General features: G+C 39.9%; 1 protein-coding gene and 1 long non-coding RNA gene across 2 annotated transcripts in view; one reads left to right on the top strand and one right to left on the bottom strand.

Annotated features, from left to right (window-relative positions):
• Nucleotides 1-6,163: 6,163 nt before the first annotated feature.
• LOC138007990 (QRFP-like peptide receptor) lies at nucleotides 6,164-9,535 on the bottom strand. Its single transcript, XM_068855155.1, has 2 exons — nucleotides 9,342-9,535; nucleotides 6,164-7,331 (listed from the first exon to the last, which is right to left on the bottom strand). The coding sequence occupies exons 1-2, from the start codon at nucleotides 9,386-9,388 to the stop codon at nucleotides 6,239-6,241; spliced, it is 1,140 nt and encodes a 379-aa protein (XP_068711256.1). The 5' UTR covers nucleotides 9,389-9,535; the 3' UTR covers nucleotides 6,164-6,238.
• LOC138007994 (uncharacterized) overlaps nucleotides 8,866-13,598 on the top strand; it is a 31,199-nt gene continuing 26,466 nt past the window's right edge. Inside the window, exons 1-2 of the long non-coding RNA XR_011124150.1 lie at nucleotides 8,866-8,981; nucleotides 9,969-10,090. This is a non-coding gene — a long non-coding RNA (uncharacterized lncRNA). The remainder of the gene's footprint in view (nucleotides 8,982-9,968; nucleotides 10,091-13,598) is intronic.

The raw sequence follows: 13,598 nt of genomic DNA, 5'->3' as shown, positions 1-13,598 counted from the left end.
ACGAGAGGTAGCCCGTGATCCTCGGCAAGAGTAGTTAGTCTCCAGTTCCTAGACGCTTGGGAGATAGCCTGGTCCAGATCGCTCGTGTCACGCACTCTCCTCCCTTCCCTTCCCTTCTCTTAGAGTGCGTGACACGAGTGATCTGGACCGTACGAGAATAGAAAAGAATAAAGGCTACGTGGGAGACAGCTCATGCACTTGCAATCAACGAGGTTGACTTGCAATCGGATGGGTTGTGACCGGAATAGCCTGCATCGCAGACAGACTAAAGGCGCTGTTACACTTTGCAATTTTTCGTGCAAAGTTGTCTCGCAACGTCATTTCTAGAAACGTTCTCCCATTACGAAACAAGTTGTTTTACGGGTGATACACTGAGCAACGTTTCATGCAACTTGTCTCGTCTCGATGATCACATGACGTCAAAGGAACATTTTCATTGGCTAGTGCCGCAAACTGTTGCGATACATGTTGCAGGACAGATGTTACACTGCGCAATGCTTTAAAAAAATCGGTATATACTCCATAGGAGAATGCCATGGGTGCATGGAGTATATACCAAAAAATCGTTGCAACCGTTGCAAGATATGCTGCATTGAGCAATGATTCGTGCAACTTGTCTCGCAATGGCGTTGCGACACAAGTTGCACGCAAAAATTGCACAGTGTCACAGCCGCTTTAAGCTTGTTCAGAGTTTACAGGGGTTTCTGTATCCCTTTCTGATTGGATAGATTCTTACGCGTTTTGTTTTTCGACGTTCACTTACTTGACAAATCAAGCATCCGTTATTTGTATGACAGAAAAAGTGCTTTGCATTTCAACAGCCAAAAGGTCAAAAGTGAAATGGCGATGTTTGATTATTTTGTTTATTGCAATTATTGTTTTCGTGTTTTAGAAAAGAATCATTGCGGGCGAAGAGATGGCAACAATTGTGATTGATCGCAAACAAACAGAAATCAAAGATCTGCCGTAGCACGTGCGGATCCAAAAAACCGTCAACACGTTGATTTGATTTTGACATTTCCCATCGCGCAGCAACCAATCAGAAGCGACATGAAACCACAAACTAATAACCGTTACTGGAAGCGGTTTAGTTTTTTTGCACTAGTTTGGCTTTTTACTCGAAACAGAATACATTTCAAAAGCTAGTATTTCTAGTTAATCGTTACTAATAGTTGTTGTCCTTCATATCAATGTGCCACTGAAGGACAACAACTAACGATTATCTAAATTAGGCTTGGATCGAACCGAATTTGTCCTTGTGATAACATCTCACATACCCACGGCCTGCTCCCGTTCTGTAGCTCAGTTGGTAGAGCAACGGTGATCAAATCTGAAGGTCGTGGGTTTAAATCCCACCCTGGTCCGATTTTTTCTCTGTCCTTTTGTGGGCCCAATTTCAATAGTAGGGTTGATCTCTGATGGAATAATTGGGTATAAAAAACTTCACAGTAGTGTTAGGCCTCACTCGAACTTGGAATCATTAGTATTTCTAGTACTGTTCAAAGACATTGTTTTCGATTTCTCTTGGGACATCTTCATGTCCCAGGAGAAATTGCAAACAATGATCATGCAAAATTTTGGGGGATGAAAGAGCTAGGTGTATTATGGGATTTGTGCAAGTAGAGAATTGTAGGGTTTGACCCAGGTTTCGAGTTACATGTCTGGCTGCACGCAGGTTATGACTAGACTGGATACTAAAAAATAAGGTGAGACACTTAGTTTTGTGTATATGTATATAAAATATCAAACGATCTTACTAAAGCTTTACTAAGTTAAAGGTGGCTCAAACAGGTTTCAATAATTTGGAGGAATGTCTTAATTGAAGGATTAATATTACAACACTGTTTCACATCATGGCAATGTTATGGTACCAAATAAAACACCAATAATTGTTTAACAAGATGCACTCATTGATGTGACGTAATAGGTTTCCATGGCAACAAAAGAGTCCTCTAAAAACACGGTATATTTTGTCTTTAAACGCTTATATCTCGAACTAGGTCCGGAACCCCCATTTTTTTTATTGCTGAAACGTGATTAGCAGGCTAAGATAAAACTCTCTGCAAATTAAAGTTAGAAAAAATTATCTGGAGTAGATTCAGAGCCACCTTCAAACAACAGCAACGAGAACGTAACAAATGTGCATATTTAGTGGCCAAAAACAATGGCTTTGCACGCCCTGCAAGTGCGATTTTCACTTTTGTTCATTTCTTTGCCGTCCTCTGCAAAGCAAAAACTTGAAATAGCTAAATTTGAGGTTTTATGAAGAACTTCAGCACTTGAGGATAAATTTTAGTTTTCTCCCCTAAATTAAGGCCGCTCATAACGATTTCATTCCTGAGGAGCTCAGTGGTACACCTTTATCATATTAAAAAAACTTGGAATCACGGTCGTGAAGTGATTACAATAATGAGAATTTATGTTTTGAGATGACGTTCTCGTTGCCGTTCCCGTCGTCATTGCTAAAGGCCCCGTAATAGTCCTTACGCATGACGATGGTATATGTTCAAAAATTCACCACCAAGCCTCATTTGCACAAAATTTGTTCGTGTAATACTGTTGGCAAGTGGGTTTTCTTTACAAGTTTTCTTCTTTGGGATTTAGCTCAAGCTGCAATGTATAAGTTTGATTTTCAAATTAGAGGCTTGCATAATTGGTGGAGAAAGTCATGCATAAGGGCTATTATTATCAATACGAGCGGGAAAATGAGAAACTGTCCTCTATAAAACGCGCCTTTTTGCGGAACAAACGGGAAATGCCCGGGCTGAAAATTCACCACCAGACCTCGTTTGCACAAAATTGTTCGTGTAATACTTTTGGCAAGTGGGTTTTCTTTACAAGTTTGCTTCTTTGGGATTCAGCTCAAGCTTAAGTTTATAAGTTTGATTTTCAAATTAGAGGCTTGCATAATTGGTGGAGAAAATCATGCATAAGGGCTATTATTATCAATACGGCGGCCAAATGAGAAACTGTCCACTGTAAAACGAGCTTTTTTGCGGAACAAACGGGAAATGCCCGGGATGAAAATGCATTTACCGTCGTGATTCTGATTGGCCGCAGAGATGTCAAGCAACTTCGTTTGGCCAATGAGATGCTGAGAATACCATTTCAATGCCACAGTCGGCGCGATTTTTTGTCGATGAGTTTTTCTGCTCTTTTTTTCTTTCTCAAATTTTGCTCTTGTTTACCCGATCGTATTGTAACAGCAACTTTATATTAAAAAATACCATAGTTTCATGCTACATCTCTGTTAAGGACGGTGCCTATACATTAGTTCAAAGGTATTTTCGCGCGGTTTCATGAATATGCGGGGAAAGCAGATCTCAACAAGTGTTATTAAAATCCAAAAAGAAAATTGGGGGTAACCACGCATTTTTCAAAGATAGTAATCAACAATATTAGCAAAAAGCTCTAAAATACAAGCAATGTATGGCGTTCCTTTCCAAATTAAAGCTCAATTATCTCTGAAAAATGCATGGCTACCCCCAATTTTCTTTTTGCAAAAATAACCCTGCATTAGTAAGCACTACCGATAGGAAATCCTAGTATCTGGAGATGCGCAGAACGTATGCGCAATAACAATAGTAGGCACCGTCCTTAAACATTTTTTTCTTCTTAAATGAATTTGTAGGATTTGGCCTTAAAGAAAGTCACATCACGCATGACCTCTGCAATGCCGGTGCAATGCTCTACCAACTGAGCAATGGAACCACTCAGTTAGGAGCAGGTCAATTTGTTTGATTCCCGTTGAAGCCGCCTCAATGCCGGTGCAATGCCAGTGCAATGCAATGCTCTACCAACTGAGCAATGGAACCACTCAGTTAGGAGCAGGTCAATTTGTTTGATTCCCGTTGAAGCCGCCTCAATGCCGGTGCAATGCCAGTGCAATGCAATGCTCTACCAACTGAGCAATGGAACCACTCAGTTAGGAGCAGGTCAATTTGTTTGATTCCCGTTGAAGCCGCCTCAATGCCGGTGCAATGCCGGTGCAATGCAATGCTCTACCAACTGAGCAATGGAACCACTCAGTTAGGAGCAGGTCAATTTGTTTCATGATTCCCTTTGAAGCCGCCTCAATTTTTCCAGTTGTCTTTCAGAGACAACAAGAGAGTATGAAGGTAAGAGAGGTAATCCCTCATATTGGCCCTATTCACATCGTAATCCCTCTTAAGTTATTTTTAGATCTCCCGCAAGATCCGGCATTCCCACGAGGGTTAACTGACAGCCAATCATATGTCCCCATTTTCGCGAACGACGCGAATCATTGCGTGGGAATTCGCTCAGCTGTCAACATTGGTAAAAATGAGGACATGTGATTGGCTATCAGTTAACCCTCGTGGGAATACCGAATCTTGCAGGAGATCTAAAAATAACTTAAGAGGGATTACGGTGGGAATAGGGCCAATATGAGGGATTACCTCTCTTACCTTCATAATCTCTTGGAGACAATTACTTAAATTGTTTAGATAAGTGCGTGAATCACTGCTACCTTTCATTTGGTTTATGTTCCCTTTTATTCCTAAGGGTACTTATAGTCAGTCTCACGGTTCCCCTGTTCCCCAGATCAAATCAGTTAGCCGTGTTCATTTATTCCCCAAAACCCCTAGTAGAGCCTCACATTGACATATGAAAGGAACGTAGAAAATATACATACGTCTTTGTTTACGTCCCCAGAATCGTCGAAAGTAAGGGGTTGTTTTGTTCCAGTAGTCGGAAAACATTAAAAGCAACAACAACGAAGAGATGCAATTTTTCCACAGTGACCTGGGGATACTTCCTAACAAAATATCAAGTTTTGTAATTATTAATAACAGGAGTTGAAACGAATGCCTTTGCTCCACCACTGAACTATGGGAGACGATGATTTCAGCTGGCTGTAAGCTGTGCTCCAACGAAGGTCATACGTGAACCGGCAACCAGATGCGACATAGTATGCTTTTGGTTCAATCTTGTGGAGCTGAGTCGTTTTTGTATGTATACTTGCGATTATTATTATTATTATTATTATTATTATTATTATTATTATTACTATTATGATTATCATGTTTAAGTGATATTTAATTTCTGATCATAGTATATCTGAAATTCATATACTTTAAGTGAGAAATGGACACGAATTAGCTTGATAGCTCGGTTGGTACGTAGAGCAAGTTAAGCCGGCAGCGCAATAGCTGGTTTTCACATGACGTAATAGCAGCCATGTTGGTACCCAGAACAATTGAGAAAAAAAGTCTTTTGGTTAATTTGACTCTATCATAATGCAAAAGATGAGTCATAATTTGCAATGGTTTCTTTTGACCAACATGGCCTTGTCATCATGTGATTGAAAATCATCTTTTATATGACGGTCGTGGGTTCAAGTCCCATCCAAGCCTGGAGGTTTTAAAGCTTCCTTGCAGCTTCTTAAGTTGCTTATCTAAATGCCCCGTTAACACCAATTCATAACCATGTTTTGAACATGTTTAGTTCAACACGGTTTTAAAGAGTTTTGTCAGTTTTTAAACCATGTATGCTGATTTTTTTGGACTACAAATTTAGCATAGATCAAAGCATGTATTGAAACTCACCTGAGTCTCATGTAAAAGCCAGTCTTACATTTTTCTGTGACTGATTTTCATTTTGTTAAACTCAGTTAATTAAACATATTTTGTTGGTGTGAATTGGATATAACTCCGATTATATTCCTAACTTTTAGTTCATCTGTCGTGCAATTATGATGATGATGATGATGACTCTGTAGCGATAATTGAATGCCAAGAATATTTGTAAAAAGTTAATAGGGCAGCGTAAATGTTGTCCAAAAAACGTTGCTTGATTAAATTTCTAGGCTTTCGATGATCCCAGTTTTTGATCCTTATAGAACTTTATAGAACTTTATAACGATAATGTTTAAAGCTGAATAGCTTGTGGGGTCGTGCACAAATGAAATGAAATCAAATTAACACATATCAAATCATATTGGTTTTTGGTGAGGGGGGAAAGCCGGAGTACCCGGAGAAAACCTCTCGGAGCAGAGTAGAGAGCTAATAAACTCAACCCACATATAACGCCGGGTCTGAGAATTGAACCCGGGTGACATTGGTGGGAGGCGAGGACCGTTACCACTGCCGCACTGCGCCATCCCTTGAACAGTGAAAATAATTCGAAAAACCAATAATTAAATGAGGCATGCTTTTATAAAGTTTAATATATGTTTGGATTATTTGTGTCTGTCTCCGGTTAAGTTGCACAAATATTTCTATAGAGACGTCAGTTCCAGTTCTTTGAATGTACGCAAGGATGGAATGCTCTCCAGCGAACTTCGAATAGTGCGCATGCGTACTCTGTCAGATTTCCAATGACAACAACAATGCAGCAAGACCTTTTTCAAACTTTTCTGATAATCACTGTTATAAATAATGTAAATAAATGGATTTAAAGCACTATTCGCATGTCCAAAGAACAGTCCGATAAAGGCCACATATTCAGGTGTCCCGCAGCCATTATTACCGTCACCTAAGAAATTTAAAATGAGATAAACGTAAAACGGAAGCCAGCAAACAGCAAAAACCGACACAACAGTCATACAGATCTTGAGAATTTTCTTCTTCCTTTTTGTCTCATTGAGTTGATGCGGGGCTGTTATTTGCCCTGGGGCAGTCCTGACCCAGACTTTGAGAGCGATCAAAGAGTATAGGAGCCCAATCAAGACGAGTGGACACACGTAGAGAAAGAACAGCAATACTAAACTGTAGTGGCCTCGGGAGGACTGATTATCAAACAGCGGTTCCCAGTCCTCTAGGCAATACAGTGCACCATGTGAATTCAGCACACGCATGGCGTAAAGCATGGGTGACGCAATAGCAAAGGAAGAGATCCAGATGAGACCGATGACGAGTAGAGCACGGCTGGTTCGCATACTGGGGCGGAATGGAAACATGACGGCCTGGAATCGATTAATAGCAATGGCTGTTAGCGTTAAAACCGAGCAAGCAATGGCGGTGCCCTGAGTGAATGCAAACCATTTGCACAGAAAGACGCCCATTACGCCGTCGAACCATTCAAATTGCTTATTCATCGCCATCACCGCATAGTGGTAAACCTGAACACCGATGTCGAACACGGTTGTGACGAGGTCAGCGGCTGCCATGTTGATGATGTAATAATTCATGGCTGCGGAGCAACGACCATAATTTCTGGTGATGGCGTTGATCAGGACGCAGTTGCCAAACATCGATAGAATGAAAATGGCGCTGTATGCAAGCAGTTGGGAAGCAGCTCTGAAGAAGGTCAACTGTGGTAAAGGGCATCCAGCTTGATCTGTGTTGTTGGTAGTTAAGCTTTCATTCATTCTGGGAAAAGGAAAGAGAAGATGATCATGACAGTGTTTGGTGGAAAGGCAAGAGAAGTGCGGTGTAGTGCCGCTGGGTTCTCCCCTGGTTGGATTTTTCTTGATCTCGGATTCAACTCTACTACATTTTCATCATAGCCAGTTAGGTTCCTTCAGTCAGATGAACACATTTCTTTAAATATATTTTGCTTGATTTGAATATTCCCTTTGACATTCATTGTTGTAAAACCCATGGGAAAAATGCGCTATATAAATGCTACTCAATTATTCACCGAATTTGAGGTGAATATTGGTGGATATCCACCACTTTCGATTCTCCTACACTGAAGGGAACAATTGTCTTAGTACGTACGTTAATACCACACAAGTTGAATAATCAGCCGAGTTTAGAGATAAAATTATGTTTACTCCTCGGTAAGCATTGTAAATGCGCCATGTAAGAATGTATTTATTATTATTATTATTATTATTATTATTGTTATTATTATTATTATTATTATTATTATTATTATTGTTATTATTATTATTATTATTACTATTATTATTATTATTATTATTATTATTATAATCGAAGCGAAAGGGGAAGCCATGCATTTTCCTTTTCTCCGTTTGCTCAGTGTTATTTACCTCCGAGCTAGCCAATTAGAATGCGCGGAAAGTATTATTCAGTTGTTTGGTATATACTAAACACCAAAAGCATATACTAAAACAGTGGATAGCGTTGAAGTCGCTTCGCGACTCGGGCAATTTTGGAAAATTTAAATTGTCCAAATAAGTGCGACGATCATTTCTCTTTTTCGTCCATAGCCCGCACAAATGTTACCTTGATCTGAAAAAGAGGATGAAAGAGAAACTTACTGGTAAAACGCATCCGACCCGCAACGGCGGGGTAAAAAAGTCACTTTGTTATCTCGAGGTTTACCTTTGGATGTTATATTTTAATTGCTATACTTAAAATTTAAATTCCAGGTCAAACTAAAAGCTTAATGAGGATTTCTCAGTAGTCTCAGTGACGCAAAAGAGGAAATTGTTTTGAAATACTAAGCTAAGTAATTTTTTGTCACGTCAAGAGGTTTTTCGTTTTTTCCTGCAGAGCAATAATATCCAATGGAATCACAGAATAAGTAAACCATTAAAGAGCTTTTAAGCTCTGTACGTAAAGGCTCTGCACTCATGAAATTGATCCACAGTCACTTTAAAGTAAACACAAGGCATATGTTTGTTTGTCTTTGCTAACACATCTGTGCTTTTCCATACAATAATGTACATCAAATAAAATCGAGCAAGTGATCCACACAAAGAGTTTCTTTCAATTTTAAAACTACCGTCAGAACGGCTATTTTGGTCTGGAAGATCGTATTTGAAAAGGGGATCGACACTATAATGTGGTTGATGATGTAATGTAACTGAAATCCCAATTTTGCCCTAGACATTTTTAAAATCATAAGTACACGTCTCAAAAATCGTTCAACCACAGCGGGTCACTCGTCTCGCGATCAAGATTCACGAACTTAAAGTGGTGGCATATTTCAATCGGACCAATGAGAATATTGCTGTTTTACCATCCAGACAATGGAGGGGAAATTATAGCACCACGGTTTAAATTTGTGGATAGAAAGAGGGGGCGGAGGAAATACAGGAAATTCGATGGGTTAGTAAATTGGGCGTACACGAATAGCCAAGTATCATGGCTTTGCGGCTTCTAACGGATTATTAAGACAAACGATACTTTTTGTATCGATTTGTATGGGAACAACTTTCTCTTACAACGTTTGTTTTAATGGAAAATATGAAAATCACAGCAACCAGGCCAGGCCTTGAGAGCCTTTGGTGACACAGAAAAGAGTCGTCGCCTTCCCTGTGTTTCTCGTTTATTGCCGCAATATCTTAATAAGTAAGAGTGAATGAAAAAGTCGACTTTGAAGACCTTGAGACGAATTTTTGTCAAGCACTACCAGCGCAAAATCAGTTTAGTTGTGCTAGGAGCAAGGCGCTCACTAATTTAACCTACCTGTCATCAGTTACACTGAGAGTTGTTTCAGATATAAATTGGACCATAAAATCCGCAAGTCAATTGATTTCGTGCTTTTTGGGTTTGCTCTGCCTCACCAAGGATACTAGGAGTGTCTTGTGATTGGCATCGGTAGCGACTATGCTTAAAAATTATGAAATGCTATATAGAGTGCTGTCCGTATGTTACCACGACTGCCACAAATTGACGGACGTGCAGAGTCCAAAATATAGTGCTCGGTGTCCGCTTGACAGGTGCAAATAGAGGCTTAGCTTTAAGTAAAACAATGATTTGTTTTTCTTCCGCGACATGACATTGATAATAAAAACACCATTCAGATTCCTTTCAGAGAAATCATAATACTCTTATTCACTCTTCAACAAAAATGTCAGTATCGTTTATAATTTTACAAAGAGCTTTTCTTGACGAGTAGAAATAAAATTTTACTTTTGTTTGTCGCTCGAAGAGGATGACCTGACGTGGATTAATTACAAGGCACTCTTCTACAATATGATACAATTTAATTTCGTCGCGATATAAATTTCTGCCTTGCAGATTACGTTACGTATCTATTTGAAGATTGCCGGTTGAGTTTTATTAAACGGTGGGGCAATTTCCTTTATTTAGATCCGCTTACAAGAAGTTGGACTCAGCAATGAGAGTCTGCCATGGCCTCAAAGACCACGCAGTCAGAGTTGTATACACATTTTTGGGTTTCGGTCCTTCTGATGATGCGCATTTAATTGTCGGTACGTATAACATCTGAAAAGTTATTGTTACGAAAAGCCATAAAAACTATGGTAGAGATATTACGATATTAGTCAAATGGAACAAAATGTTGTTCTATCTGTGATAAATCTCAGCCAAGAAGCCGGCGGATCATTTAGTAATTTAAATTGTAGCAGCAAGAACCAACGCTGGATCCTGGTTAACGCTCCAATCAGTGTCGCCCTGTGACTGGGAATAAACGAGAAGTGAAAGGCTAATTAACACTTAATACTCAACACATTGTGACAATGTCCAAATATGGTCATAGCGCGCTCAGTATTCGTCGCGCGTTCTCAACAGATATCCTGTGTTACTATTCAACACATTGTGACACTGTCCAAATATGGTCATAACGCGCTCAATATTCGTCGTGCGTACTCGCGACAGATATCCTGCGATATACGTAATTTTGTGTGTCGCGGAGAAAAATGGTAGTTTTTCCAGCTTTTTTTCCCGTAAACGTAGAAAATTGTGCTTTGTCATCAATGTGTTAAATAATAAAACAATTATCCTGCTCAATCTTGTGGAATATCGCCTGATTTTAGCCAACTCAGCCTACGGCCTCGTCGGCTAGGTATCAGGCGATATTCCACAAGATTGAGCAGGATAATTGTTAATTATCGGAGTTGAGAACGTTGCAACCATTACACGTCACAATTATTCAAGATGGTGGCGCCCGGGAAATTTGAAAGCCAAAATAAGTGATTCTAAAGCTCTTTTTTTTTCGATCCGAACTCTTTATTGGAGAAAATGGTCGAGCAAATTTGATTGCAAAAATTATTTTATGTTTGAAATTATTCATTCGTCGGAGTGGAGGTTCCCTTTAAGCAGTAATACAAGGAATTCCTGAAATGTTCGGGACAAGATATTTTTTTATTTACAAATTTGCTTTAAGGCAGGTCGAGAGACAAAAGGACATAGGTCCCCTACAAAGCCAAACTACCTAGCCCAACCCCAGGCTAAGACGTAAGCCCTGAACCACATGGCGCAGAATGGCTATTGTTTGTGGGACATATACTTGCTTTCTGGCATAAATTACTTTTGTCTCACTTGAACTCCCATGTGGGTTCTTAATAGACTCCAATTGGTTGCGGTTAGTTTCATACAAATGCAAATCTACAGGAAAATGCTGGGAGGTGCGAGCATGACCTCACAGGATTAATGGGCGGCATTTTGGGCAGTCAAATTTGTTTGGATGTTGTCTACATCAAAGACGTTTTTTGACGTTGTGCGGAGACAAGTTCAGGCTGAGTTTTGAACACCTCTGCGATGCCATGGTTATTTGCTTAATCTGAATCAAGTTGCATTCTAAGAAAATGGTTAGTTATTTCACGTTGCAGATTTGCAATGAACAGAAAAGAAGCGTGTCAAAATGTAACCGTAGTTCAGGGGCGTTGTAGCCTTTACTGATTCTGGTCTTCACTCCCTTTCTGCGCATACAATTGCGTCAGTAGACATGCGCATGCGCATATGAAAAACATTGCACCGTCTTTAGCTCCGTCTAATTTGTTATTATTGCAAATAGAGCGGTTTTCAATTGAGTGTCGAAAGTAACTAGATAATTACTTTGGTTTATGATTACTTCACTCAGTGATTGGTTCAAAGTTCTCGCGCCATTTTTTCAACCAATCAGAAGTGAAACCGAAACCAATCGTGGCTCACGCGTGCACATTTTCCTGCGCTTTGTGTTGGCTACGTGTAATTACTTCGAGTTTTGATTGGTTTGCCGGATTGTCTCAGTCCTTTTTGATTGGCCAAAGTAATTACTTTGGTTTTTGTTTTACGACACTCAATTGAAACTCGCTCTATGCCATCATTAGAGGGTTTAGAAGGTCCGCATTTTCAGCTAAAACTGCTGAGTCTCCTCTTACTCATTGGCATTGGATTCGAAGGGCGTAGGTTCGTAAAGAGCAGTCGAATTGTTAAACAGAGTTAACTGAATAGAGTGTAATGTGAAGTGCTAGATTCCAATCCCATATGAACCATGTGAGCGTTAGCCCTACAGATGGAAATGGGCCCACACAAGGACAGAGAAAAACTCTGACTAGGGTGGGAAATGAACCCACGACCTTCGGGTTAGATCTCCGCCGCTCTACCGACTGAGCTACAAGGTCAGACGGGAGCAGGCCGTGGGAAGTTAAGATGTTAAAGTCACGGCAATGAACATGTACAAGTACAAGGAAAGGTTACGTTTATACAAACGTTGGCCGTGTAGCACTTATATTTTAAACAGAGTTAACTGAATAGAGTGTAATGTGAAGTGCTAGATTCCAATCCCATATGAACCATGTGAGCGTTAGCCCTACAGATGGAAATGGGCCACACAAGGACAGAGAAAAACTCTGACCAGGGTGGGAATTTTTAGTTTGCGAATATGCCCCTGTCGTTCAGTCAATGACATATATACATATATATAGACAGCGGAATAAATGTGGTAACCAAACGATGAGCTCCCAGAAGGATACAGTGCTTCAATGTGAATTTTTAGGTAAGTGTAAAACGCAGGGGCACCCAACGACCAATTTGTTGTAAATTGTATTATTATACCCCAGTTAATGAAAATAAATGTTATTAAGGCATTTTCAGGTGTTTTTCAGTGTTGTTGGGAAAACATTATCTGTTCCTTTTTCCCAGCAAGACACACAAGAAATTTCCCAGCGAGCTAGATAAAATTGTTTGGTTTCCCAGCCAGCTGATCAAATTTATTTCCCAGCCAGGAATTCCGCGCGCTTTCAAATCCCTCGATCCAAAACGACCGAGCAAAAGCGACAAAACCGGGACAAAACAGGTTTTTTCCGCAAGCGCAATCACTCTGACCAGCCGTCGTATGTTTGTGACTACTCTCTGGGCGAGGGAAGGGGTTCTTTTTTTTTTAATTTTTTAGTCAGTCTTCAGAGTTTCTACAGCCAGGTCGGGTTGAAATGCTAGAAAAAGTCAGTAATTCCCAGGCAAAACCTCTATCAATCACAAAATTTCCCAGCCAGCTAATCGAAACACCTGTATTTTTGCCAGCCAGCAAGATTCCTCTGGGGAACAGATAATGTGAGGAACAGATTCGTTGGGTGCCCCTGAAAACGATGAACATGAAGCAAACTTCTAACTGCTCCGGCTTTAATACGACGTTTCGGCCTTCGGCCTTCTTCAGATGTGAAACTTACTACTTATTTACAGATAAAAAGATTTTTATCTTTTTTTATCTTTTTATTTGTAAATAAGTAATAAGTTCCACATCTGAAGAAGGCCGAAGGCCGAAACGTCGTAGTAAAGACGGAGCGGTTAGAAGTTTGCTTCATGTTCATCGTTTTACACTAGTACTTATCAATAAAAAAATAATATATTTAGCAATTATTCCATGAGCGCGCGTTGGATATGAGATGGTAAATAGCCAACGAGGCGCGTAGCGCCGAGTTGGCTATAACCAGTCTCATATCCAACAAGCGCGAACGGAATAATTGTTTTATTAAATTCCTTAAACTCCAAAAGTTTGGA

The sequence above is a fragment of the Montipora foliosa genome, chromosome 6, assembly GCF_036669935.1.
Source record: "Montipora foliosa isolate CH-2021 chromosome 6, ASM3666993v2, whole genome shotgun sequence".
Classification (NCBI taxonomy): domain Eukaryota; kingdom Metazoa; phylum Cnidaria; class Anthozoa; order Scleractinia; family Acroporidae; genus Montipora; species Montipora foliosa.
The sequence above is the reverse complement of the archived record's forward strand: the minus strand, read 5'-3'. Positions and strand labels throughout refer to the sequence as shown.

Excerpts from the sequence above, each read along its gene's own strand:
- LOC138007990 (XM_068855155.1), bottom strand. The coding sequence starts at position 9,388 with ATGGTCCAATTTATATCTGAAACAACTCTCAGTGTAACTGATGACAG. Across the intron at positions 7,332-9,341 it reads CTCAGTGTAACTGATGACAG|AATGAATGAAAGCTTAACTA; the intron begins GTAGGTTAAATT and ends TCCTTTTCCCAG.